At 39.5% G+C, this 23,038-nt stretch overlaps 4 protein-coding genes and 1 long non-coding RNA gene across 5 annotated transcripts; 4 read left to right on the top strand and 1 right to left on the bottom strand.

Moving 5' to 3' along the window:
- The first annotated feature begins 1,800 nt into the window (after positions 1-1,800).
- On the top strand, positions 1,801-12,774 carry LOC130692646 (uncharacterized). The gene is made up of 8 exons (XM_057515780.2): positions 1,801-2,234; positions 4,248-4,882; positions 6,815-7,117; positions 10,293-10,482; positions 11,102-11,163; positions 11,285-11,420; positions 11,499-11,775; positions 11,874-12,774. The coding sequence occupies exons 2-8, from the start codon at positions 4,738-4,740 to the stop codon at positions 11,991-11,993; spliced, it is 1,233 nt and encodes a 410-aa protein (XP_057371763.1). The 5' UTR covers positions 1,801-2,234; positions 4,248-4,737; the 3' UTR covers positions 11,994-12,774.
- Positions 12,775-14,438: 1,664 nt separating this feature from the next.
- On the top strand, positions 14,439-16,043 carry LOC130692651 (ubiquitin-conjugating enzyme E2-17 kDa). Its single transcript, XM_057515792.2, has 6 exons — positions 14,439-14,599; positions 15,028-15,091; positions 15,273-15,304; positions 15,368-15,445; positions 15,506-15,611; positions 15,757-16,043. The coding sequence occupies exons 1-6, from the start codon at positions 14,576-14,578 to the stop codon at positions 15,894-15,896; spliced, it is 444 nt and encodes a 147-aa protein (XP_057371775.1). The 5' UTR covers positions 14,439-14,575; the 3' UTR covers positions 15,897-16,043.
- Positions 16,044-16,215: 172 nt separating this feature from the next.
- Positions 16,216-17,250, bottom strand: LOC130692650 (vesicle transport through interaction with t-SNAREs homolog 1A-like). Its single transcript, XM_057515791.2, has 5 exons — positions 17,137-17,250; positions 17,022-17,077; positions 16,904-16,965; positions 16,499-16,840; positions 16,216-16,435 (listed from the first exon to the last, which is right to left on the bottom strand). Exons 1-5 carry the CDS (start codon positions 17,172-17,174, stop codon positions 16,277-16,279), a joined length of 657 nt encoding a protein of 218 aa, XP_057371774.1. The 5' UTR covers positions 17,175-17,250; the 3' UTR covers positions 16,216-16,276.
- A 300-nt stretch (positions 17,251-17,550) lies between these two features.
- Positions 17,551-18,474, top strand: LOC130692653 (large ribosomal subunit protein eL34-like). The gene is made up of 4 exons (XM_057515794.2): positions 17,551-17,686; positions 17,811-17,880; positions 18,068-18,265; positions 18,321-18,474. The coding sequence occupies exons 2-4, from the start codon at positions 17,816-17,818 to the stop codon at positions 18,415-18,417; spliced, it is 360 nt and encodes a 119-aa protein (XP_057371777.1). The 5' UTR covers positions 17,551-17,686; positions 17,811-17,815; the 3' UTR covers positions 18,418-18,474.
- A 749-nt stretch (positions 18,475-19,223) lies between these two features.
- Positions 19,224-20,647, top strand: LOC130692661 (uncharacterized). Its single transcript, XR_009001508.1, has 4 exons — positions 19,224-19,338; positions 19,418-19,758; positions 19,821-20,258; positions 20,328-20,647. It is a non-coding gene; the product is annotated as an uncharacterized LOC130692661 (long non-coding RNA).
- The last annotated feature ends 2,391 nt before the right edge of the window (positions 20,648-23,038 follow it).

Genomic DNA, 23,038 nt, shown 5'->3' with positions numbered 1-23,038 from the left:
ATCTTAACAGGTGCCTAGGGTTTTAGTCGTCGGCAATCATTGGTTCTGTACGTATACATATAGTATATACATTCCCAATGTCGATTGTTTGCCTATTGAAAACAGGATGAGGGCCACACACGAGCTGAACCTTGGTTAGCCATTTGAGCACCGAGTTATGCACAATCGAATAGTTCGACTATTTCTCTTTGAAAGCCAGAGGAGCAAGAAAAATGTAGGTCCTCGTCCACCGACTTTCCGTCTTTATTTCTATTGCCTGACGTGTTTCTTGTCGCAATGGCACCTAAATTACAGCCAGCACCACGTATACCATAGTTTGGTGTATCGACTGAAAAACACGACCGACTCGAGGAATGCGTAACATCCAAAAGAAAAGAAGGTGAGACAGAGCCAAATGTCAACTTGTACAGTACGCCATAACACGATACACAAGTTTTCGTCTTCAAATTACAATTCCTAACTTTGATGCTCTCCCTTTTCAATACGTTCGCTATGCCGCCGTGTATGTAATTCATCGATTTTTGGCAAGCACACACCGAACTCTCAGTTCACTGCTACTGTAATATTCATTTCAAAAGAATCTGACCAATGAAACTAGCTGACGTTGATTAATGCTGGAATCGCATATCGTTCCCTAATAGGATAACAAACATCCCTAATAGGGAACATCAACTATTACCCACATATTTGGGTTGTTTTTGTGAAGAAACAAAACCGAGGAAATTTGATTTTCAAAACAATACCGACAAGGTTAAATTTTATTATTGTTTTTTGTACATCAAGGGCAAATGAAATCTCTCCGTTGAAGTCAAACTATGCAAACAATTTTTGTTCGCTTATTTATTAATTTCTATTGTTGTGTCGTTTGCAACAGCGATGCTGCTTCATCATCATTTTGTTCGAATCACAAGCGTGGTATGACAGTGAACACAAAACGGCTTCCAGCGAACGCAATAACAATAAAACAAGCAACGGCATTCAACTCTCGATGAACAGTTTCTTGTATAAATTGAATGTGTTTTTTGTTGCGATTTCAGCGGAATGCCAAAACATCCCGAGAAGGACTAGTGGCGCACCTGGTGAGTCGGTGGAAATTTCGTCCATCATTTTATTTTATTTATTTATCTGTTTTTGATGGGGGGCGCTGTCCGACGCGTCGAACCCCGGAAACGTCGGTATGTCCTAGCGCCTTTTTCTTTTTCTCTCTTTTTTTCTCCGTGTCTCTCTCTTTTTTTCTTTTTTTTTTTTTTTTTTAAATACAACCATCGATGCTACTGAGCTGTGGTTTGCTTTTCCTCCACTTGGCTAACGAAGCGCTTCGGGTTTTGAGCTGCAGGCCTGCAGCTGGCGTTTTTCGAACAGAAGCAGTATAGCAGTATACTAGTAACAACATTATGGAGGGACGGGTGGTTCTCCCCTCTTTCGCTATTCCCTTCCTTCCGACGCTGCTGTTTTGTAACAGCATACAGCGGCGAGTGGAACGTTGAGTGGATGTGTGTGGCCAGCCCTCCCCTTCTTCCTTCTTCTCTCTCTCTCTCTCTCTCTCTCTCTCTCCTCCTGCGTGTGTCTGGACACACACACACACACACACACACACACACACACATACAAAAAGGGAAAAAAAACGGGCCTCGAATAAAGTCGAACCCAAGTTCACTCGCTTGGGCTAGTTGCGTGCCTGAGGGCATATCCAGTTCTGCTTTCCTATTGGCTTTTAGGAGAACAGCCACCAGAGAACGCGCCAGGCCACCCTCCTGTCCTGGGGCTAGACAGCAGTCGACTACGTAGACCAGTCACTATTCCATCCATGAATTCAGATGGTATACGGTCGTCGTGCAAAGAGGACGTCGTGATCTACACCGCCCACCGTCTTGATCGTGACTCTCATTTCTACTCGTTTTCCTCCTCGTTTTCCCCCTCGCAGTTTTTTTTTACAAGTTTCTTCGCCCATTAAGCCCCACTTCACTCAACACTTGAATTATTATTTGTGCCTTTTATTTATCTTCGTGGGTTCGACATCAGACACAAAACCGCCAGCTCTGAAACGAACAAGTCAAACATTTTCCAACTGTGAACTCTGGGTACCTGTGTTGATTCGTGGAAACGAGAAAAAAAAAAACGAAGAAGAAAACAACACAAGTGTGTGAATATTGTTGACCTATCTGTGTGGATTCTGGCAATTTATTCTAGCCGAGGAAACCCTCCTAAAAAAAAGGAACATTGCAATTTATTGGGTGAGTTTGACTTATTTTTGTTTCGTTTGTTGGTTCGTTTTTTTCGTTCGACACCGAGTTGCATCGAGGATGGACGTACATATTTTTGTGTGAATGGTTGAGCTGGTGAAAGTTGAGTGAAAATTGTGGTAGGTGACACGAGAGACAGACCAGTAGTAGCTTTGGATGTTTCGTTTTCCCTTACAACTGACGAAGTCTGTTCGTTGTGTTCCACGCAAATTACGGATCAATTTTACACCGGCACTATGGCTGGTTGACTAGGGCACGCCGCCACCCGCCATTCCGTAATTCTTTTCTTTTTTTCTTTCTTTCTTTCCCTCCCTCCCTCCCTCTGCCACGTATCCCAACTTGTTTGGAACTCTTTTTTTTTTTGTGTTGTTGTTTGTTGTTTCGATTGCATTTTCCAAATGACATGTATCTGTAGCAGTGAGCATTAAGTTTTGACCCACTATACAAGCTTTAAAGGTAAACCAACAAAAAGGCAACAAGCGAAGCTATTTGGCCGAGGCAATATATTTGATAACTAGCAGTAGAAAGTTTTATATAACGAGTGTTTCTTTTTTCTTCTTCAAATCGTGTGGGCGCCGTGTGCCTGAGAAATAGTTTACGTTTGTGTGTTGAATGTCAATGTTGTTAAAAGAGAGGGCAAAAAAAAAAAAAAAAGGTGGAGGGTCCAAAATATTCGGTGGAATGCCAAACACAATGATAAGAGTACGACGGATGGGTCGAGAAAAAGATGGACACTAGAATAAGAGAAGGGGGCAGCGAAGGGGGGTGGGGGGGGGGTTTAGACATCTATCTCTCTGAGCCGCCTCTTTAGTCTATTCAATTGTTAAGTTGGAGCGCTGTGAGGCAAAACATTTTCAGCTCCAACTGGTAGGAAGAGCTACCTGTAAAAACACATTCCGAAACCTTGAGAAAGACGACGACGCCTCGTGGAGCAGGTAGACATTACAGATAGAAAAAAAAAAAAAGCAAAAAAAAAAAAAAAAAAACCGGACAACAACACTGGAAAAAAATAATTTTTTTTTTTTTTTGCTTTTTAAACCAAATCTTTTCTAGAAGAGATGGCTGTTCAACATAATAAGACGTGAAGCATTATTGAGAGTGAGACGATCTAAATTGTTACCTACACATTCAATGGGGTTCGGCGTCCTGCGTACGTTTTCTTTCCGAACAGACCCCGTATTGGTAATCCGTTCAAATACCTAGCCCGGCACGTCCAGACTTGGGTTGTTGTTTTCTCCTTTTTTTTTTTCTTTCTTATGATTATTATTTATTTTTTTATTATCGCGCTAAGGCTTCTTCCTGTGTATTTCGTTTACTTACACAGCTCCTGTCACCCGAAATTCTAGTTGTCCACATCATTTGTTCCAAATCCTTTGAAAACGGACGTTATTCAGTCTGGTGCGTCCCTATGGTACAATGACTCGCCAGTTACGTTCCCAGACGTTTTTCTTTTCTTTTTTCTCTCTCTCGATTTGAATGTGTCACTGATACAAGTAAAAAAGAAAGAAAGAAAGAAAAAAAACTTTCGACCGACAAATGTTATTAGTTGACGTGTCCGATAAGACTTCTCGGAATATTCGGCGAATGTGTTTGGTTAAAAGTTTGGGGCGGAGAAGATTCCTTGCCTTTTTTGTTATTATGATTTTTTTTTTCTAAAAATGGCGAAATGTGTGCGTGTCTTTTTCTATCCAAAAACGAAATGATTCCTCTGTTTTCTCGTTTGCCTCTCGAGTGCTTCGTAATCTGTTCGAGATAAGGCCCACCAGGACGAGCAATGGCTGTTGTCATCGGCTCAAGCTTTTTCTTTCTTTCTTTTTCCTCATATTGTACAACTGTCTAGACCGGAAACGGGATTGAGTCAAGTCATTGATATTTTCATGTTGTCTTTCACGCCTACGCTTATTTTGACTTCGTGTTAGAAAATTTAAAAAAATTTCTCTCGTGATAGCCCTAACGTTTGAAATCGCAATTAACGTGCCATTCTCTTTCTCTATGCCAATGCAGCCGTTTATAAACATCGCCACATCGAAGCCGTTTGCCAACGGTATGTGACATCTTGTTTGCACGCACACTGAATCGATCTTACCAAACAAACAAGGGATTCTTTCGTCATCGAATCATCATGCAGTTGCTGGAATATCTCGCACCACAACAGCCACTTTAGAAGAACGTGTGGTGAACAGGCCGCTGCGAACACACGCAGGAATCTGCTGCATCGTTTTTTTTTTTTTTCAATAACCACCTGGACCGTTTTGATAGCACTCGAGGAAATAAGAAAATCGAAGAAGAAGCAGTGTTGCTTTCGTAGTGACAAATCGCTCGGCGTTCAAACGGTTTTCTGAAAAGAAAAAAGGAAGAAGACTTTGGTCGTGTTGTTTTCCATTGTTGTGGTGGCCACTGCTTAGCATATCGGAAACGAAAGAAGAAGAAGAAAAAAAACGACAAACAAAACAGTGGTGGTGTTGTTGTTGTTTTCTCTGCTCGTCTGCGAACAATGTCACTCTCTCCCGAAGAAATGTTTTATCTAGCTACTGGATTGCTGGATCTCGACTCGTGGGCGGGCCATGCCAAAAGTAGAGCCGAACAATCCGGAGCCCGCTGCGTGAATGACAACGAACGCACGAGGACCAATTATGCCGGTAGGAATTGTTATTGCTTTTTCATTTTTCATTCCGTTTTGTGCAGTCGTATTCGTTCTGTGTCTCCCACATCGACGTTAGAGAACGGCCGTTTTTGTCAGTTGAACCGCATCCAGTTGAGGTGTGGCATATTTGAAGGCAAACATGCGAGTGATTTGATAAGGCATTCACACGATTCCCAACTGTCATTCACTATAGGTTGACACCTGGCTGGAAGTACGCCAATGCCATAGTCGTTAGGAACGAAAGAATGTGTCGATGCATTCTTTGATCATGTTGCATCATCGCATCAAATTATTTCTCCCATTTACTGGTGAATGTTGAAAGGGTTTGTTGATCTGTCCTGTCGGACTGGAAGCGATAGAAGGACAGAAGAAGAAAAAAAAAACGAATCAAAATAAGAAAAGAAAAGAAAGAAGGTAAGGAGGGTAGAAAGCCGACTCGAGTGGCAGGTGGATTGGATTCGAAAAGTGGGAAGGAAGGACATGGCTAAGAGGAGTTGAGAGATTAGCTGTTTTGGACGCACATGGCTACCTTTTCCACTCGTGCTGCGCACCTGATAAAAAGAAAATCTACCGGAGGCGAGTTTTGGTGGTAATCAACCAAGCGTCGCTAGCAACGTCACGGATGCAGAACCAAAAGTCTCTTTTCTCTTTTTCTCGTTTTTTTTTTTTTCTTTTTCTTTTTTTTTTTATTTCTCTTCTTTTCTCTCTCTCTCTCTCATTTTTTTTTCTCTTCTTTCGTCCTCTCTCCCCTTTTTTATTCTTTGTCCCTCCTCTCCCTTTTTTTTTTCCTTCTCTTTCTCCCTACCTTCCGCCCTCTTTCTCTAGTCGCCCTTGTAAAAGCAAAGGGTTGCATAGTTGAAACGAGACTTAAACTGATGGATAACTATCGATCTTTGTAAGCTGATGACGAACTATTTGTGGCGACAACGAGAATCCTCGGGAAGGAAGAAAAAAAAAAGAAAAAGAGAGGACCCCGAAACATAACTAAGTAGGCAAATCGACGGGTAGAGAAGGGGAGAGGGAGTTTAAAAATGGAAACGTGTTGGGTGGAACGAAACAAGAAGAAAAAGAAGAAGAAAAAAAAAAAAATAACTGGCAGAGTGTGGGCATGAATGGCTTACGATGGCCTGAAGAAATGAAAAAAATAAAATGCATAGGAAAAGGAAAGAGGAAGAAAGAGAGAGAGAGAGAAAAAAAAGAAGTACGACTTTGTTCTTTGCAATAGTTTGGCCACCTGTTGGCCTGCACCAACCGTGTCGCTGCAGTGTTGTGGTACACGTTCCTAATACAACGACATGGAACAATTGGCACTCTATTTTCGTCTTGTTGAAAGACTCATTCTGAATTTATCAAGAGGTCGTTACGTTTTGCAATCGTCCACCATTATCGCCGCCGTTCTCGCACACGGACCAAGTTCACAGTGAGTACGGACGTCGATTTTCAGACGACAATGAACGGTGCATTCCAGTTTTGCAGCATCGTCTGTCCCTATCAAACAACACCCCAAAAAATGTCCAAACAAAATAGCATACATTTTAGTAGAAGCAAAAAATTGAGACTTAGAAATCGAACGTTAATTGTTATCAGGACTGACAACCAAGATTTAGATACGTAGACAGACGGGATTCTTTTGCCATCGAATAACCTGCGTACACGTACCCGTGCAAGACGCACTAAACACCCGAAATAGCTTTACCGACTACCAATGGGGGGCCAGTTTGCCATATGATACCCAATGACACAGTCATTTTTGAAAGTTTACCTTCGGTGGACACTCTGATACAACATTGGTCTGCGAGACAATTAAAATCCAATGAAATAATCGGAAAAAGAAACATTTAAACTTTGCGTAAAAATGGATGAAACATTGTTAAACAATTCCTTGATTAAAATGTAATAACTTGATCTCTTTTTAAAAAATATTTAGGTGTCATCAAGCCGCTTAGCGATCGACCAAAGGTACTGCTAGGATTGTGCGTGCCTCAATCGATGCGTCCGATCCCGACCGCATTCAAATGCCCACCGTCTGCGCGAAAGAATGGCTGCTCATCCCCGTCTAGTCTTTCATCTCATTCTGGAAGGTGTTCTTCAACGCCCAATCGTCTGGGTCTCGTTTCCAACTGTTTGAACAAAATGTCATCCCCTTCGTCATCACCGGGTCGATCCAGTTGGCGGAATATCTCTTTCACTGTGCTCCTCGTCTTTTTGGCCTTTTCATTGCAAACTGCAGGTAAGAATTCCTATCTGTTTCATTTTTTCGGGGGGTTTGAAATCGGCTTTTGTGTTGGCGATGATTCGCTAAAATGAAAAAAAAAAGTGAAAAACGGCGTCTGTGACTAGACGTACGTCCTCTTCCAATGGCCGTTCTCTTGAAATGTCCGTCACAAACTTGGTCGACTATTCGAGTCGTTTAGTGTCACCCGAGCCGTCGCACGTGGCACGCAGACGTTGGTGTCGTCTACCAGTAGACGGCGCTTCCCGTCTCGTGCTCAACCGATTTCCTTTTTCTACCCGCAGAGTACCACACGTTTAATTATTTTAGTTTTTTCTCTCTCTCTCTCTCTCTCTCTCTCTCTCTTTGGTGTATGCTCAATGGCTTCTAGCGGCTGACAGAAGGGTGGGTGTCTGGGAGGTTTGGTATAGGAAAACTGTTAGAATAAAATTGAAATGGGGAAGATGCTATGCCGTTATTCTAGTTTGAAGCTTTGGCTAATTTTCCGTTATGGCTTTCCTGCAGTATGCACTCATCTGAAATTCATCAGGTGAATTTCGCAGTTTGGGTGCTCGTCTTCCCCGTTGCACAAAAGAGGCGGTTGGCGACCCGCTACACTTGGCAATGCGAAAATTCAATCCAATCGACGTTTAGTTGTTTTTAGCTGTCATGTTCTGCCTCGCCCTTTTTTCTGGTTCCCCATTTCGTTTTGTCTACTCGGATAAATGGCCACTGAACGCAAAAGTACGGAGCAAAGAGAGTATTCGTTGAAACAAAAAGGAAAAGAAAAAAAAAAGAAGCGAAACATTGATAGTGGATAATTTAATAGTGAGGGACGGCGGTGAGTGCCTAGCTGGCCTAGATGCGTGTCAGAAGGCATCGCTGACCAGAACAACAGCTGCTTGAAATCGCCCGAGGACTCAGACCGCAGAGTCATGAATGTGCAGCTGCTCTCCCCTCGCGCGCTCGCTCGCCCGCCACGCACCGCAAATGATATATACATAACTGGACGCAGCTTGCTCAGTAATTCGCTTTCCACTCTAGGCAGATGCAACCTTCACCAAGCCTTTTTCTTTCCTTCTTTTTTTCTCCCTTTTTTTTTATTTCTTTTTTCTTTTTCATGATTGTGCCATTTAATATCATAATTACTTGGCCTTCTACTCGTTTCACCCTTTTTTCTTTACTTTTTTTTTTTCAAATCTTGTGCCACGAGCTCGTCACATGACAAAAAGTGTTTGGACAGCAAAAGACTCCCCAAATGATGTTTTCAACCCCCTCTCTGCCCATTCCTTTTTTTGTTACGGCAAAAAAAAAAAAAAAAAAAGAGAAAAAAAAAATCCCATAGATGAAATCGATGACAGGTCACCGGATACAAGCGTCGGCAGGTGGCGCGCCTCTCCCTCGGCATGTGCTACACTCCGGAATCATCACCACTACCACCATCAGAAGGCTTACTTATGTCTGTGTGTGCTCCATATGGTCACACATGGGCAGGCAGGAACCAGATGTGACATGCGTTCCTTTCCCTTTTCCCCCTCCCTCATTCCCTTTTGCTTCCTCCTTCTGCTTCCTCACATTTTCCCCCTTACCCCTCGTTGTTCATTTTTTAAAAAAATTTTTCCCTCTCCTTTCCGAAAAACGTGTGGTGTCCTGTGACAGGGCACAGAATGGAATAAGGGAAATTTTCTAGTTGCATTTTTCGAAACGTTGCACGTTTTTTTCTAAAAAAAAAAAAAAAGATTTCTGTCTGCGTTTCTTTTTCAGGTAGGTCGTTTTCCCCCCAAAAGTATTACGTTACACATGCCAGATCAATTATATAAGCAACATCTTTGTTTAGAGATCGACGGACGTTGCTCGTCGTACATTGCAAAAACACCTTTTTTTTGCATAACTATTCCTCGTGCTGTTTTAATTTTATTCTCCATTGAAACCCGAAAAAAAAAGAGATACAATTGCCGAGTCGTACATGACCGAAATAGAGTGGTATAGGATTGTTATGGTTTGTGTTGCAGGAGAAAGGAATTGAAAGTGGTTCGAGTTGTTTCTTCGAACTTGCATTTGCCTCGTATTACGGCAATGGCAATAGTATTTAGGGGAATAGGTAGGATCCATCCGCTTACCATCTGACGGCTAAGAACCCGCCTGACCTCGTTGACCCGTCTTGTATTTTCTTTTCGCGTTTCCTCTTCAATCTAACAGAAGGGTGTAAGACATAAGCTTTGCAGTCGTGCCTTACTTGTGAAAGGGAGCGATGCTCGCCCTCCCCTCCGTCAGCGGTGTACAAGAGTCTACGACGGTGTCGTATTTCCTATCGAGCCTGCTAAGGTTGACAAGAGCTTCCTGAAACAGTTGCAGAAGAACCGAGTGTTTTGGGGTTCTTATATTTTCTTTTTTTCTCTTCTTTACTTTCTTCAATCTCATAAACGTTTTGCATTCCACTTTGAAATTTTCGCCCTAAAGCTTTGCATAACTTTCCTTTGTCAGACTGATTTTTTAAGGTCTGAAATGAAGACAAAAGAAACCCCTTTGAATTGGTCTTGACCAAAAACGCGATAGTGCAACTCTTACTCTATTGCTTTTGTGGATGACGAGCCACACAACCGGAACTTAAAAACTTCATAATATAACGGCAAATGATAAAATAGTTCCGGTCGGGCTTGTTCCGGATGTGATCCTCTTTCACACAACATGTTTACCATGTTGCGGCCAGTTTTTGTTTATCTATTCGTTTTTTTGGCTGGCGATGTTGTTACGTTGCAAATTACCACTTGGGTTTTGAACCTTGCCCACTCGCCCAAGTGTCCACTGCAAAATGTGATTGTTCGAAAAACTGCCAACGAACCAAAGGCGTTGGTAGTCAACTGAAAGGGTCCTATTAGTGACGCGGCTGGCCAATAGAGGACAGCATTAGACCTAAATAGCACTTAATGAGAATGTGGAACATTTTTCGTTTGCTTATGCCATGCTTGTGCCATGCTTGTGCCATCCTTGCGAGGCACGTTGATAAAGCGATGAATGGAGAATTGTGCGCGTTTGGTTGGATAAGTCAGGCACGCATGTTCTCGCTATGTTTAGTCTATTGAAATCAGCTAAAAGCCTTTTGTCTAGAAAGTTGGTTGTGAGGTGGCAAGAAAGGTCAACAATACCTGTCTTGATGTTAAACAATGATTTTTTTATTTCATTTTTTTTTCAGAGGGTTGCTCGAGTCGGTCGACACCCAAGCCACGTCCTCCGCCCCCTCTACCCAGCCCGACGCCTGCCGTCCGACCCAACATCACGTTCCAGACGTATGCATGTCCGCCAGCTTATGCCACGTATTACTGCCTCAATGGCGCCACGTGTTTCACAATCAAAATTGGAGAGTCCATTCTCTACAATTGCGAGTAAGTTCACGTTCGCTTTACTCGTCTGCCCTTCTACTTTGTCGCCGTGGGTGGGTGTCTCGCAGATCACCATGTTTGCTTACGTCATTTCCATTCAATCTATCCGTAGTACGTACGTCACCTCTCGGGTCTTTGTTACGTCTTCATTTGTCCGCGTACACACGCAGAATGCAAGATTGGGAAGGATGTTTGTTTCCTCTTCGTATCAGTCACTTTTATCGTTTGCACCTGGACAATGTAACGATACCGGAAATTTTGATTTCACGATAAAGACGAAGGGAAAAAAAAAAAGAAAAAAAAAAAATATGAAAACATTATTGGTATTTGTCTCCTTCCATGTAGTGGGAATGATCTAACTACACCAACTCAGACGCAGCATTCCACTTACTGGTTGCCTGATTGATTCAACGCACGTAGCTTGCGTTAACTAAATTGTTTAGGTGGGAGGAAGCGTTAAGGGACTAGGCATTCCTTTCCTCGTATGGCATTTCCTCTTCCACTTTCCTTTCCCCTTGGAAAGGGGAGGGGGGTTGGAAAAACGGATATCATTACGTGCATCACTTGCTACATTGTCTGGATAGACAGGGCACACTAACCTTTATGTCTTTTTTCTTTGCAGGTGTGCTGAAGGTTTTATGGGTCAGCGTTGCGAATACAAAGATTTGGACGGATCATATCTGCGTAAGTGTCGTTTAAGATTTCGTTTGAATATGAATTCAATTGATTTCTGATTTCCAATTACTAGAAAATGTTTTTCTAATTTTGTCGTTATTTTTATTTCGTTTCTCTTAACTCTTTGTAGCGCTGAGAGAGAAGATCATGCTTGAACGAGCAAGTATCGCAGGTGGGGCCACCGTTGCCGTCGTTTTGGTTGTTATCATATCCATCATATTTTATACGTACGTCCGTCAACAAAGGAAGGAACAACGACTCGCGAGGTATGTCCATTTGAACCTCTTGCCCTGATTCACCTACAGGTTCGAGTGGAAATGATATTTTGATTTGATTTCGCATAGTTTTGAGCAAGTGACAATGGACAGAATTCAAATAAGAAACCGAGGTTGCAGTTCGTGTAGCAGCATTGGGGCGTGCCGTTTTGGTATCGCTTGTGCGAAGAAGAGCTCCATCCCCCCTCACCAACACTGCCTTCACCAGTTTCACTTGGCTTCTGGCGAGAAAAAAATGAACAATCCAAATCTGATGAATATCGATGGCCATCACGCGCAGGCTTTTCGCCTGACTGGCTTAGCCTTTAATCCACTCGGCAATAGGAATACGTCGATCACCATATTGGTAAACATAGTTCCCCTGTGAAATTTGCCAAATTTTTTTTGGGCTCAAAGGATTTTGTTTAATCTAATATGTTGCCTTGTTTTTCCCCAATTTTCTAGGCGAATGCCCTTTTGGCAAATGTGGCGACAGAAGGTGAAGCATCTAAAAGTTGTCACACGATATTGTCATTACCGAACGGAGACTGGGACCGCAAAGCAAAAGTGGTCACACCAATGTGAATATTTTAAATGCTCACCCTCTTTCTTCATTCATGTACGCCTGAAGCAAAAAAAAACAAACAACAATTTAATCGTCGGTCATTTGGGACATCGCTACCACCCTATTAGTCTAACCGTGCACCTTGCAACTAGCAGAGGGAAACCTAGTTGAATATAAAGAATGGGACCCATATTCAGCAAAAGTGGTATTTCTCCTTCGTACAAATACATTCCATGCTACCGTTATTAATGATCCTTAAAAAACGATTTTGCAAGAGGAAAAAAAATTAACAAAAAAAAAAAAAGAAAAAAGAAAAAAGATATCGCAACGCAGAGTAGCTTTTTTTGTATTTTTTTATTACGTGATTAATATTCACCGTAATCCATCATAAACTCTTGCAGGCAAATTTAACGGATCATCAATAGTGTCTGGCTCAGGTCCCAAATAGTCGGAATGTTCCAAGTATAACTAAAAGCGAGTTGGATGTTAGACCGTGAGATGAAGTAAAAGAGCTGCCACATAGTGCTTGCTTCATGGCAGACCGTTTAGATCGCACAACAAAATGTTATGCATTGTACAACAGTTTCCAATCTTGATGCCCATGTGCATCGCGTCTGTAAATGATATAGTCAAGGAATGCATCAAATGGGAATTCCCGTGGCCGATGCGTTTTTGAATTATTATTATTATTATTCTTTTTTTAATATTATTATTATTCCCCTGTCACCCTCCCCCCCTACCCTTTTTGCTAATAAGAAAATTTAGTTTGAACCTTTTTCTTTGCTGAAAATCTCCTCCGACTCTATAGATATAAACTGTGTGTAAATGCCGTGCTAGGGTGAACATTATCGGTGAGTAATTAAAGTTGTCGAATGTCGGACCATGTATGTATCAAAGATGCAAAAGTAATTCAGACATGTTTGTTTTTGTCTACGTTCTCCCTTCATCTTAAACTTATCTATTCATATTTTCTTTTCCTAGAACTGTATGAATTATTATTTACTATGTACAGTTGAAAAGTGTGTTTGTAACATTCGAGTGGGGGCCGATCTATATTTAGTTTTCTTTACGGCGGTTGTTGTAATATTGATTGCTGGCGCATCTTGCATTTACATGTACATACAAATGAAATGTGTACTCTATCCTCTCTCTTCGGGTGAACCACGTCTTTGATCAGACTGTTGATTACACAGTTCACATATCATACGTGTACAAATGCTAACTGCTGTCTTTCAATTATTGACACTGACAGTCCTCGTCTTTAGTGGCATCTGTCGACACTTCGGTACCTTAAAGTCGCCGCTCTCTGCGCTTACTTAATTGCCGATAATCCTTTTGATTCCAAACTACATGTGAAGTAGATAAAAAAAAGTAGTAGTAAACCAAATGAACTGATATCTAGCAAACAATTCGAAATGCTCAATCGCATGTCGCATTCCAACTATATCGCGATCATTTACCACACATTTTGCATACGTATTATTGCTCGTAAGTAACTGAAGATTTTAGTACTAGACCATTATCATGTTTGGCTACTTTCTTCTCGTATAAGCACATCAAAGCGGTCCAGATCCGAGGTACGGATGAGCTTTCATTTTGACATGACAGGAAAGTACGACATGTTATTGAACAAGGGGAAATGCAAAGTTGACGCAATGCGTTAGTTGGCGCACACCACACACATAGAAAATAGAAACTGCGTTGCGATAGGCCACTGAACATTGTCAAACTTGGTGCTACAAAACGAGGAGGTTTATATTATGCAATGCACGATCTGATGTTTGATTACATTAATCGAAGCAGACGAACCATTAGCGGCTATCCCCACTTGATGGGCTTTGACCCATATAAAGCACGGCTAAAAGACGGGAAGGTAGTTGACATGTTTTTCCATACCACCTCTCTTCCCCTGCAATTTTACGAACAAGCCCTGCCATCGAGCTGTTGGTATTGTTGTCAAACGAAAGCCGTTGCTAAGTGCCCCACTCGTCTTGTCTCTTTACCTAGTAGACGTGTAAACTTACTGGTAAAGCTTGGCATGATGTTTAGTTTTGCAGAATAGGCAAGATATTAGCATTTTGTTTCTCAGTATTTGAAAACTCCCTCTTCTATTACAGAAGAAGGGAGAAATATCGTTGAAAGAATTAAATGAACATCTCAAGCTACGATGGACATGAACGCCACATCCAATTCAACGATTCATCCACACTAGATTTCCTTCTTCGCCGTGCAGTATGAGTTGCCAAGTATTTCAGCTATGCATTACTTTTAGTATTGATGTTTTTTGTTTTGTTTTGTTTTGTTCCTTCTAAGGTGGGTTTAACGAGATAAATGTGGGAACACCCATGAATAAAAAAAGCCAACTGTCACTCGTTAGATGGCGTTGCAGTTATTGCGCTGATGCGCATTGTGGTTGAACGCAACGTTGTAAGGTTTCAGCACTCTGGTTTCGGCAGCGAGAAAGCAAAGAGATTTCAATTAGGCAAGATACCTTTGGCAACGCTGTTCTTCCCTATCCTCCATATTGGAAAAAGAGTTCCTGTTGGTGGTGACAAGGACTAGTCTTTCGGCAAAACTTGTATAGCGTACATATATCATAAAGATGGCATTGAAAAGAATCAATAAGGTATGTGTAATCATTTAAAGCCTGCTTCCAATAAAATTAGACCTTCATTTTATTTTAATCCTTGATGTTCATTTGGGAGGGAATCACGTTAACGTAAAACGCGATAAAGGAGTCGCCATGTTAAGTGGCTTGTTCGGCGAAAGTCTGCATGTGACTAAATGTATTTTTACATGCAATACGGGTAACCAAAGTGGTAGCTATCAGACTTTCTGTCGCCGTCAGATTTCATCCTATTCTTTAAAATTATTGTTTTCGATTATATGAGGAAACAAACGTGTTAGGCTACATGACATTTAGAACCCTACAACTAATAATTACCCTTTACTTTTGTTTTAGTTTATAGACAAATTTATTTATGTGATATTATTCCAGTGTGTGATGTTATAGCTTTTCATTTTAGAAAAAAAAATTTTCCTTTGTTTCTCTAGGAACTTCAAGATCTTGGACGGGACCCTCCTGCACAATGCTCAGCAGGCCCTGTCGGAGATGACTGTAAGCAGAATGGTTTACATAAGATCGAGCAAAGGATAACTAGTTGTTTCTTGCGATTTGGGAAAAAAAATGATGATTTCAATCTTATTGTGTTCAGTAGACAGATAATTTTAAGAAAACATTTAGGTTAAGTAGGTTGAGTGGAGACAATCACAATTCATTATAACATTATTTCCAACAGTATTCCATTGGCAGGCCACAATCATGGGGCCAGTAAGTACTATCTTTTCTTATGTAATTGATATGAATTTTCTAAGACTATTGGGATGTTTTTAGCCTGACAGTCCCTACCAAGGTGGAGTATTCTTTCTCACCATTCACTTTCCAACAGATTATCCATTCAAACCACCCAAGGTATGAAGTGATGTTGCAATTCCTGTTTGTTTTTTTCAATATCCGTTTCTTTCACTTTAGGTGGCATTCACCACACGCATCTATCATCCAAATATAAACAGCAATGGTAGCATTTGCTTGGATATATTGAGGTCCCAGTGGTCCCCTGCACTCACCATCTCTAAAGGTAGTTACTTGCACATAAGATTTTTAAAAAGGTGGTGTGAACTTAGGACTTTGGTTTGAAACTTAAATGAGAAAATATTGATTTGTTAAGCTTTTGTATGGTATGTGGAAGAAAAATTTTAAATTTCGTTACTTCGAATTTACAGTGCTGCTGTCAATCTGTTCTCTGCTATGCGATCCAAACCCGGATGATCCTCTGGTTCCCGAGATTGCCAGGATATACAAGACTGATAGGGAACGATACAATGAACTTGCACGTGAATGGACTCGTAAATACGCCATGTGATGACATTATGTCATTTGTTTGGCCCAGCTCTTTTTTCAAATCCCCTCACACCCCAACTTCCCCGCCCATCTACTCCTTGCGATCGAAATGAATCAAGATGTCGATGGAACTTAATTAATTCTAAATAAAAATCCTTGTGCCGTCAAATTGTTCAGCTAGTCTTTTATTCGTCTTGGTATTGAAATTGATTAGGTAGGAATAGATCGAGTAAACATCGAGCACTTATAATATACAGTGAATGATTACACTTTCCTCTTAAATAAACAAAATAAGGTGATTGTTATAGTTTTAAATTGTTTAAAAGTTTTTAATTGCAAGGAATGGTGAGCACAACAATAACGTATATTTTAATGCGAAACATGTGCAGAACATAAGGATGACTAGGAATTTGCTCTAAATTTTATGTACAACGTAATTATGATAAAAAGAGCAAATATGGAAATTAAACCAACAAGTATAAGCCTATTATGAATAATTCTCACGAGCATGTGATTAAGCAAACGTCCGCTTCTACCAAGTTCTTCATCTGTCTCTGTCAACTAAATTATACAGACATGTTAATATGTTAATGCTAAGCATCAGCTACACTTACAAGAACTTACTCTGTTTCTGGTTCTCTGTATGGTTTCTCGTTGGTGATTGAGGTCAGCAAGAATGTTATTGCCTATCTGTTCTGTCTCGACTACTACCTGGTAGCCAGCCTCTAAACGACTTTTTCCTCTTTCTAGTTTTTCACTGTTTATTAAGAACTGGTTATGGTCACATGCGTCTTCCACTTCTGCATCTCCAAACAGTTCTTCTCTATCTCCACATTTTGCAAGTCTTTTATTATTGAATTCTTTTTCAAGTCGCGAAAGTTCAACGCGATAGCTTTCAATGCGTGTAAAATATTTGTTTTTTGATGTTGCATCAAGTTCTCGAACTTCCAACCCCATCTGCTCCAACTAGGAAAAGTTTCTCTTATGAATGAATTAGGTGTGTTCAACAAATTTGAGTTCAATTCTTACAATATCTTTTGTTTCTTCTAGTTCTCTCACAATCTGTTGAACAACAGACTTTTTGTCTTCAGCTATCACATCAAACTTGTTATTCAGTGTAATCTTTAAACTTTCATTATGATTCTACCTGTTATAGTCCCATTCAGTGTTGCTGTTTTTGCCGTGATGCTCGCGGTTGTGACACTAAAATACGTGAAATACATAAATTACTTGAATGAGATTTGTTTTCTTCACCTACATACCTGAATTGCTGCTCATAACTTTTTAACAAAGACTCCATTTTATGTATTAATCAATTACCGTGTGCAAAGAAAACAATAACATTCAAACAACATAATTAGTTGATAGTATCTGACCATGTATGACTAGCTGCAGCACACCACTGGTTCTTCACTATTCACCCTATGAGCCTAAGCTCATTTTATGGCTGCCAGGCCAGGCCAGTACTCGGTAATGAGGGAACCAAATTAGTTTTTTTTACTTAATTCAAAGATGTTTTAATGTATGTTAGATTTTAAGATCCTTCTGGCTTAGTTGCGTTTTGATAACTAGACTTTAATTTTCAAGATTTTTGTAATTTTTTCATTTTGCGGCTCTATGGCCCCTAGCCCTCTATAATGTACAACCTACACTACTCTACGCATAAATAATAAAGACAAAAATTTATTCTTTCTGGCAACGTCGAATTCGCCACCGAAACAAGTGACGGTCGACAATCACAGGCGAGCAGTTCTCTTTAGCTTTTTTACTGTTTCGTCCCTTCTTTCCTGTTTGAGCCTCCTATATCTAAAGGTATGAGGAAGTTGTATCGGTGTGCATCCATCTAAAATAGACATATTTCCTACTGCCAGATACAAAAGTGTTATACTCCTTACGTTTGGTTCTTACTAAATTTAAATTTATTTGGTATTGGCAGGCAAAATGGCTCAACGTCTCACTTATCGGAGGCGCCTCTCATACAACACTGCAAGCAACCAACGTCGCATGTAAGTTTTCGTAGTTGTTTTTAGCTCAGTACAATTTTCTTAAACTGATTTCGCAATCCAACTTGCGAATGTTATTCTGTAACAATTATCACCTTAGTCTGAGTTCGTGGTAGTGTAAACAAATTTGATATGTTATTCGAATCGTGAAGAATTTCGACGTAATGTTGCTTGCTGATTTTGTCTTTAGTGTAAGAACTCCTGGTGGGCGCCTGGTTTACCAATACAAGAAGAAGCAAAGGAAGATTCCCAAATGTGGTATGTGTAAGACTACTTTGAGAGGAATCAGACCTGCCAGAGCTCATGAGCGTAAGCGCATGTCACTTAGACAAAAGAAAGTCTACCGTGCTTATGGTGGATGCCTCTGTCACAGCTGTGTTCGAGAAAAGTAAGTCTTTTTATGATGTGTATGAAAACTAATATTATACATCAAATAATTATAGGATTGTCAGAGCATTCTTGATTGAGGAGCAGAAAATAGTAGCCAAAGTGCTGAAGGCCCAGCAGGCTGCTGTGAAATCTTCTAAAGGCAAAGTTTGATACCTTTTCCAATGATGTGTGGGTGTAGATTAATACACCTTGTGTCATGTGGTACAATTGTTTTGTGAAATTTAATTCAAATTATTTATCCCAATATCTTAGGGCTATTCAGTTAAGTTCTTTTTTCAAAACATTTCAAAGTGATAGCGAATTCAACTAAGTAACCAACAAAAGTGCGGTTATATTGACTTCATCAGGAAATGTTGCCCTTTTTACCACAAAGTAATTACGTACGAAAGTTTGTTTAAATCCTAGTCTTGGATACATACGCTTCGTTCCATAGTTAATCGTGAAGTTCCGCAACAGTGTTGGCATAAATACCACGAATATGCTGTAAAATCGTCCTGCACGTATCAGATTGCCAACGTTTCAGTATTCTATTTTGCCATGGCATTTGCGTTCTGTGCACGAAGTGGCTGAAAAGTGTCTGATAATGTTGTTAAAAACTTTGCAATTGCATGTGAGAAGTGAAGAAAGTAGTGTAAGAGGACAGAATTGTAGTTTTCTTTTCAAGAACATTCAATTAATAAAATCTGGAATTAGATGGACAAGACAATACTAGGACTACTTTCACAATCTTAGCATTTGAAGTAATGACCGACTAGGGCTGGGTTGAGTGTCTAATGGGTAGGTATTTGGGCTGTACGGGTAGCTCTTCTCGTCTTAAGAATGGATTTACTTGGCATAGATGAAGACCACTGGTTCGTTATCTCCATAAGAAAAATAACATGGGCTGCTGGCGCTACCCTTCTACGATTTTTTGGATCCTTACTCTGCTTGTAGGGCCATCAAGCGGAGGTTTTTATCACTAATGAAGGTGTAAATAGCTTTCCAGCAACCGCCATTGTTTGTGGCAGTTTGAGGCGTCCTGAAGCTAGATTTTGCTTGAAAATGCCGTTCCCTAAAGAAAATAAGAACAGGGTAGGTTTGTATACTTTGATCTATAGAGTGATCTATTATAATGTTAAGAGACTAAAGTAAATAATGATTGAATTTAAAGGTTATGATATGACAGGCAGCTTTGGTAAATGGAAAAACGGAAAACAAGAACTTGAAAGTTCCGTTTGAAGAAAATTGAGCCAAAAATCAAGAGCCTGATAAACAACAAGAACCCATTGACATCGTCGCTCTTAAAAAGCAACTCTCTTCTGAAGATCTTTTCATTTCTAGCTTATGTACCAATTTTCCAACTCGGGGTGTTTCTACAGTTCAAGATCTCAATAGTAACAAGATTGGTGTTGACCACAATAGTTCTATCCAAAAAATTTACATCAGGAACCATGCTTCCAATCCTGAAAGAACTGCAAGATCATCTAGCAGCTAAGCTCTCACAATTCACAGGTGTGTGTTAGTCTTTATGTTTAAGGAAGGCCAGCCAGCCAGCTTATATCATCTATTTTCAGGGAGAAAATGAAACCCTAGCTTGAACAGGAGTTAGGCAAATTGAAGATGAAGAAACAAAAATGGAAAAATAACAAGATGACGTCCAAAATAGCAAAACTTGCACAAACCACTCAGGCAGCATTTGCGTCATCTAGCTCTGATCATACAGAGTTTGTGAAAAACAGAAATTTCTGAGCCAAGAATAACAAGTACACTGGGGAAGCCAATTTGCAACAGTGAAGGCCACCTGGTTCTCAGAATATTTGATTTTGGAGAACTAATTACGCCTTTACCCATTCTGAAAAAGACCACTTAAGATCCAAAAGGAGCAATGATAAAAAAAAAATATCAAAGAAAACGTGAAAATCTTGGAAGGCAAAGGTGAAGTTGAGAAGGCAAGAAGCATTGAAGAGAAACAGGCATGGGAAGATTCTCTGCAAAGAGCTGAAAGTGTTACGGTAAACATTCAATTTGACAAAAAAAATTTTAAGATCTTCGAAAAAGTTTACCTTTCTGTATTGCAATAGGTAAAAGACGATGTGGAATTGCTTGACAAATCAATGAAGAAACGAGATAAAATCAAATGAGAAATTAAAAAGAAGTGGACAAACGCATCGAAGAACACAAAGAGAGAAAAGCCAACGTTAAGAAATAGAAAAATTAAAAGAAAGAACCTAAACCAATGAAAAAAGACCAATTTATCGTAGGAATGGCCGATACTGACTCTTGGATGAGCTAACTCGTGTTCTATTATTTGCAAAACATGTGAAAGTTTTGTATAAAAATAAACTGGCATGCCTTCCATGATCGTAGATAATTTGAATAAAAATATCTCAGATGCATTAATCACAGACTCATAAAAAAAAGTTCTTTCATGTTCGAAAATAAGAAAAATTGATTTTTCATTACTAAACTTGTTAGCGTTAAGTGCAAAGCTTGTTTAAATTTCAGTGTAGTATGCGACGTATAATTTGGTTATCAATAGCTCCTTGGAAATGTGCATAAGGGGAAAACAAAACACAAAGGACGTCAAAAATCATTTATAAATGCTATTCCTAAAAACATGATTTATTAAATGTTAATAATAAACAAGTCTTCATGTTGATGTAACCATATCTTCGTTCCCAGCACCCACCAAACGCCCCGCGGAACTCATTCAATTTTCGTCCTTACCATGTAGTTCTTGCCTTTGTACGCGAGAGGCACTACAATCAGAGTAAGGATTTTGCTTTTTCTGCGCCAGTAGGAATAGGGCTAAAAGCATAGCCCACAACGAACCAGTGGTCTTTATCTATGCACTTGGTATCGTAGCGGTTTTGCTGGTTTTGTGCACATGACTTACACGGATTGTTAAATAAGTGCTGAAACAGGGTCCATTGCCCGTTTCTACTAGGATTGCATCAGATTTTCCCAATAATTGGTCATATGCCAAAAAAGTTAACCTTTTTTTCTTTTTCAGCTTTCGCCATCTATAGACCAGATTCCTATTTAATTCTCTAAATACAACTTAACCCATTCTATCCATAAAAATGTAAAATTTTTTTAATTAATAAGCTTATTTGATTAAAATATAACTATACAGTAATTAATTTGTCATATTCTACTTGCTTAACTTGATTATATTACTATTAACTATTAACTTTCCATTTTGTACTGCAGCAACTATAATGAATGTAATTTTAATAATAATGAAAATAATTGCTTGTCTTAGGTATAAATAATATGTTGGAGTAATATAAAGTCGTTATTATGTAGTATTTTCACACCACAACAACCAATAACGACTTTATATGGCTATAGCTATAAAATAGAAAAAAAGTTAGATTTTTTTATTTTACTGCTTTCGCCATCTACTGGTCAGATTCCTATTTAATTCTTTTATTTTACATAATTTACATATTCTAGCCATATAAAAATACATATGTAAATACATTCTAGCCATATAAATATTTTGTTCGATTCTATTTATTATTTGGATTTTATTGTATGGAATATTATATGGAAGTATTATAGAGCATGGCACATAGTGACATGCTTCGAGACTTCTCAAAAATAGCTAAAATAGAAATAGAAGGTTCAATTGTGTTTTAACTAAGCATAATTATCAGTTTAAAACCATCTATTTTCGAAAACTCGGAAAGTGTATCACCATAGTGATATGGAAGGCTATATGGGAATACTTACTAATCTGTATTAAAATTTATGAACGGAAAGAAAAAAAATACACCACAACAACCAGTAATTAGTTTTTATTATTCAAGCATATTATTTATACCGTAAACGCGCAACTATTCTCGTTGACGTTAGAAATTAATTGCTGCAGTACAAAATGGACTTTTTGAAGTTAATTACAATTTTTTCTACCTACTTCTATCCACCACTACACCTATTTCCACTTTTAACAATTTAAGCTTGGCGTGGTAAGAATAAGGACACCATCATGGATTGTCAAAAACCACTTTTTCAAACGTATTTTTTGGAGTTAAATGTAACAATTTAAAGTTGTTCGGTTATAACAACGTGTTCCTGACGCGACGTGAATGACCAACCAATAGGAGTATGGTTACGCGACGCAGAAGCAATAGCAACAATTCATGAATGGCCCAGGGAATCCATCAAGAAACTTTTAGCCACTGGCCTAAAAGGATCAGCATTGCAATGGTACATAGAATGGTTAAGAGAAGCCACGAGAGAGACGTACAGCGATTAGAGAACCGCATTAAAAGAACATTTTAAGCACCCAGCAGATAGAGCTAAACAGAAAGCGAAATTATTTTCCGTAAAACAATCTCAAAATCAACCAGTAGGACATTTTCTATGCAAAATCACGCAGGCGTACAATGAAATTTATAAGGAAGAAGGAAAAGAAGAACGCGACCAAAGCAGTGAACTAACAGCCGTCAAAGATGATGTTCTACTAAAAATTTTGTTGAACGGATTACTTCCACCAATCAAAATAATATTTTTTTCACAGCAAATATCCTTCTACACTAAATTGGCAAAATTTCACAAAAGGAGCACTAGAAGCAGAAGATATAGCGTACAACACACAGGCATTAGAACCAAACCCATGTTTAAACTGGATGCACAAAAACCGGTTAGAGACATAGAAGCTGAATTAGAAAACACACAAGTAGAATTGGAAGAATTAAAAACAAGCCTAATGAAAATGAATCTATCAGGTACAAAACCGAAATGGCGACAAGAACCGTCGTTAAACATTGCCGTCACATACTGG

The sequence above is a fragment of the Daphnia carinata genome, chromosome 6, assembly GCF_022539665.2.
Source record: "Daphnia carinata strain CSIRO-1 chromosome 6, CSIRO_AGI_Dcar_HiC_V3, whole genome shotgun sequence".
Lineage (NCBI taxonomy): Eukaryota > Metazoa > Arthropoda > Branchiopoda > Diplostraca > Daphniidae > Daphnia > Daphnia carinata.
This window is presented reverse-complemented; position numbering and strand designations above follow the sequence as displayed.